Source organism: Mytilus trossulus, chromosome 7 (assembly GCF_036588685.1).
Source record: "Mytilus trossulus isolate FHL-02 chromosome 7, PNRI_Mtr1.1.1.hap1, whole genome shotgun sequence".
NCBI lineage: Eukaryota > Metazoa > Mollusca > Bivalvia > Mytilida > Mytilidae > Mytilus > Mytilus trossulus.
This window is the reverse complement of record NC_086379.1, coordinates 40,232,244-40,236,920: the sequence shown is the minus strand read 5'-3', so window position 1 is coordinate 40,236,920 and position 4,677 is coordinate 40,232,244. Positions and strand designations below refer to the sequence as shown.

At 34.0% G+C, this 4,677-nt stretch overlaps 1 protein-coding gene across 1 annotated transcript; it reads right to left on the bottom strand.

The window, feature by feature from the left end:
• Positions 1-1,241: 1,241 nt before the first annotated feature.
• On the bottom strand, positions 1,242-4,110 carry LOC134727031 (uncharacterized). Its single transcript, XM_063591418.1, has 2 exons — positions 3,263-4,110; positions 1,242-2,489 (listed from the first exon to the last, which is right to left on the bottom strand). The coding sequence occupies exons 1-2, from the start codon at positions 4,085-4,087 to the stop codon at positions 2,205-2,207; spliced, it is 1,110 nt and encodes a 369-aa protein (XP_063447488.1). The 5' UTR covers positions 4,088-4,110; the 3' UTR covers positions 1,242-2,204.
• Between the last annotated feature and the right edge of the window lie 567 nt (positions 4,111-4,677).

The window sequence follows — 4,677 nt, the reverse complement described above, 5'->3', positions numbered from 1 at the left end:
TTCGCCACTAGCAGCGACCTTTCGGCAAATATATGTAAAAAGTTGCCGCAATATTGCCGCAAACTCTTAACTTTCTTTAATTTGAAGGAACTTTGACGGTAAACAAACTTTAAAGCAATCCTTAGCCGCACACTTAATAGCATTATGAGCATGCTCTCTGTACTAAAGTTAGATTTCCTGCTTCTTTGCATTTGAAATAGGAGGAAAGTTTTAATGTTGGTGTTTTCATGTAAAAATTGAGAAAACGGATGTTATATATGATAGATGTCTGAACTATATATGATTCAATTAGTTCCTGGAACAGGCCATTCATCATTGATCATCTCCTTGTAAGTTAATTTAGACAGTTTTTGCATAATAATAATTTTGTTCATAATAATTAATGCAATTTAAAGGTTTATTCTCATGTGCAACATTTTGAAAAGGAAGTGCAGTTTTGAAAAAGAATTAACAGAAAGGTGGTCATAAGGCATCATTATCATTTGTTTTGCCAGAAGTTCACAGCAAACTATATAAGGCTTTAAAATTTTGCCGGAGATTCACCACAAAAATTGCAAGAAGTTTGCCACAAACTATATCAGGCTATAATTTAAGTTTGCCGGAGGTTCACCACAAATAGTCGCCAGAAATTCACCACAAACTATGTAAGGCTATAAAACTTTTCGGCAAGTCTGCTGCAACCTTCGTTTGCATGGTAAAAAGTCGTAGTGAAGTTACCGCAAACTATTTGTTGCAACCATACCACAGTGTTTGCGGCACCAACAGTTTAGAAGGCTGAGGGATACTGGTTCAGTGGTACTGCAAAGTTGACTTTTTGTGATTTGTATCTGAGACTACTATAACAATACTGTGTTATAGTAGTCTCAGTTTGTATATAAGATATCTTATAAATAAAATTGAGGAAGGAAATGAGTCAAAGCGACAACAACCCGACCATAGAGCAGACATCATAAGGTATATACATATAGCCACTCTTGTTTTTGCATTATACCTGTATATGCTTATTGGTACTATCCTAGACTAGGGAAAATGATTACCATTTTTTGCAATTGAATTTAAACTAGTTTTCATTACTTTGTTGTGTTTCTTTATTACAAGTTCTATGCCTTTTTTTCATTTCATTAATAAATCCATTTTCCACAAGTTATTCTTGTTTTGTGCTGATTCAGCTTTGTCACAGTTGTGTGGGTGATTGCTCGTTCCCAAACATATTTAACTATGACATTTTATGTTTGCCTGCTTTCAGTCAGGGGTCAGTAATTAAAGGCTTGCATCGATAAACGTCTGTCAAAATTGGTTTCGTTGTTTTTTTCTTTTTATAGGCTATGGTGGATGTGCAGTTAATTTGTCTCATTGATCGCGATCAATCGCGCAAAAAGTATTTGAATAAATTATGAGCCAATAGGAACCATATTTGGGGGAAAATGAATCATATTTGTATCTTTTTTCACAATATACTACTGAGGTATACATTTTCACTGACTGTTCCTAAATTGCTTTGTTACATTTCAGTTTCAAAATGTATACTGACAACTTTTGTACAATTTAATCGTAGATCAAAGATAATTGTGACCTATTGTAATATCTCTCATATGAGTAACCAGAATGAAACTAAAACATGACCCTAAAACATTTTACACAACTCTTACAAAGTTTTCATCATAATAAGCATGCTGTTCTGGAGCCTGTTGTTTGTCGTTTGATGATGTGATCATAAGTGATCCTACACGTAGTTTTGCTTATATATTACACATTTGGTTTTCCTGTTTAAGTTGTCTTACACTAGTCATTTTGAGAACCTCTAAAGTTCGATGTGAGCTAACGCTCCGTGATGAAGACCGTACCTAGACCTATAATTTTTAACTTTTGATAAATTGTGACATGGATGGAGAGTTGTCTCATTGGCACTCATAACGAAACTAGTTCGAGATTACTCTGACGTCCAACTGCTGTTTTGCCAGACAAGATCGGGTCGTGGGACGGTCCCAGCTTGTCTGGCCAAAAAAGCCGTTAAACGTCACAGAAATCTCGGACTATAACGAAACCAGACATAATAAAGGTAAAATGCATAAACACAAATATAATTTTAGAATTGTACATGTTACCAGATAATAAATAATCATAATATCGAAGTCTACATAAGTTTGATAGTAATATCACTGTAATGCTAAGTCCGTTTCAAACCGTTCCAGTGAACACCGATACTAAGTGGCAGCTTCAAAAGCATCTGTTGGTAAGCTATGTCCTAATTCTTCCATGTATATGTTTGCAAGATCGTAAATGTCTTCATCGCATGGTAGACTACAATACGTAGATTGCTCTAAACAAATTTCAACTTCATCGATGTCAGGACTAGTAACATAATCACTTGTTCCGTACACTTCAGGAACCGAGTAGAGCACATACGGTCGTCCATACACACCATTTTGTTTATTATTTTTTCTGATTTTATGGGCGTTCCAAATACTTACAACCTCTAAAAGTTCTTTCTGGAATTGAAAATATAAAATAATTAGTTTCAGGTTTCAGTCGATGAATTTTCGTGTATAAAACACTTTATATGCAAAGACATAAACATATATTTCAAGGCTGATGTATTGGAAAAATTGGATAACATTTTTATTGCACAAACTATGTTCGTATTATAGTCTTTAGTTCACAATTATTATCTAAGTGAAAAGACTTTTAGCCGTATTTGGAACAACTTTTTGGAATTTTGGATCCTCAATTCTCTTCAACTTTGTACTTGTTTGTCTGTAAATATTTTGACATGAGCGTCACTGATGAGTCTTATGTAGACGAAACGCGCGTCTGGCGTACTAAATTATAATCCTTGTACCTTTGATAACTATTATGATGGCTTTATAAAACAGTTAAGTTGCTGTCTGCTTAACGTAAATAAACAGAATTATTTATATCAATGCTATAGTATATACATTTCTTTACACTTTTTAAAAAAAATAAAAAAAATAAATTTCCTCACTATAAATGAATTTCATGTCGGGAGTACTCATCTATACAGATAAACGGACTTAAGCATTAAAATTGGACATACGGGCGGATAGAAGTTTAAAGGGCGTTTTTTTGTCTATGTCCATTGATTGGTACATAAGTCACTATCATGACTTTTTTTTATTTATCCACAATTACATTAACTGTGGACTTAAACAATTTTCCTTTGTTCTGCTTGGTCTATATAATTATATTAGCGTTAAAATAGGGAAATAGGAAGGATATAATAATTTTGTTCGTAAATAAGTACCTGTATCAGTCTCAGGAAACAAAACCTTATCAAGTTTTTATGAAGATGATCTCCTGAAAATAATCCATCCTCTTTTATATCTTTAAAAAGTGTCATCCAAAACTTTGAGTTTTCTTTTCTATAAATTCCCCACCATGATTCAATTCTTTGATTATGTTGGCTTGTGCCGTAAAGAAACGCACTGTTATTTCGAGCATACGTATCATTATCATTGCGTCGTAAAAAAGACTGCATTTCAGCGACCTTACTATTTTCGGTACCAAGATCTCCTCTTATCACCATAGGTCCTCCCTTCCGAAGAATAGCTTTGACAAAATACCCAGAAATAACCCGAGGGTCACTACTAGTCTGTTCTGCCTCCAACCATATTATCAGTCTAGAAAAGCCATCTATGCACCCATTTATGCATATTCCAAAAGGTTTAAGTTTATCGTAAGAATCCAAATGCCATATAAAGTTCGGCCCTTTCGAACAATATTCTCTCCTATGTAATCGACCTTTTCTTCGCATTTCAACTCCTTCAGGGTTTATAATTTGCATCAAAATTCGCACATACTCTTTTTGTACAGTTAACCCTGCTTGTCTACATTTCATAAACATCCAGCGATAACCATGAAGCCTTCCAGATCCTTTAATGTTGTCTTTGATGAAAGCAACGACATCTTCAAGTGACGTGTAGTGTTTTCGGCGAAATAAACGTAGCTTCTTCAATATTCGTTTCAGGTGTCGATAAGAAATAATGTAGTGATGATGTTTTGCTAAAAGTGCCAGTATTTCCATATAATCGAGTCCCATTTCGAAATAAACCCTTATGTATTTCTCCATTCTTTCACCGTTTTAAGAAGAGATATCAGTCGCCGTACCATGAGAGCGCTGAATGAATTTGAATAACATTTTGTGTGCATTTTGTTTTTAAGTTGTGCGCACAATATGTTTAAGGTGTGCGCACACTATATTTAAGTTGTGCGCACACTATATTTAAGTTGTGCGCACAATATATTATTTTGTGCGCACAATATATTTAAGTTGTGCGCACAATATATTATAATGTGCGCACAATATATTTAAGTTGTGCGCACAATATATTATAATGTGCGCACAATATATTTAAGTTGTGCGCACAATATATTATTTTGTGCGCACAATATATTTTTTTTTCTTTGTATGTCCCTAGCGGGGCTCCGTACGTTTGAATTATAATCACAGAAAATCGAAAAAAAAATCTTATTGAATTAAATTTACAGAGAGCCATTTTTCTGAGAACCGGTCAGAATGTATGCAAGTTAAATGCAAAAGAAGGCCCATTGCAGTACATTTATCTATATCGGACATTTCGGAAGTGCAAAACAAAACTTTTTTTGGAACCATTTTAAGTCAAATACACATGCCCTCAAAATTTTTTGTAACATATATAA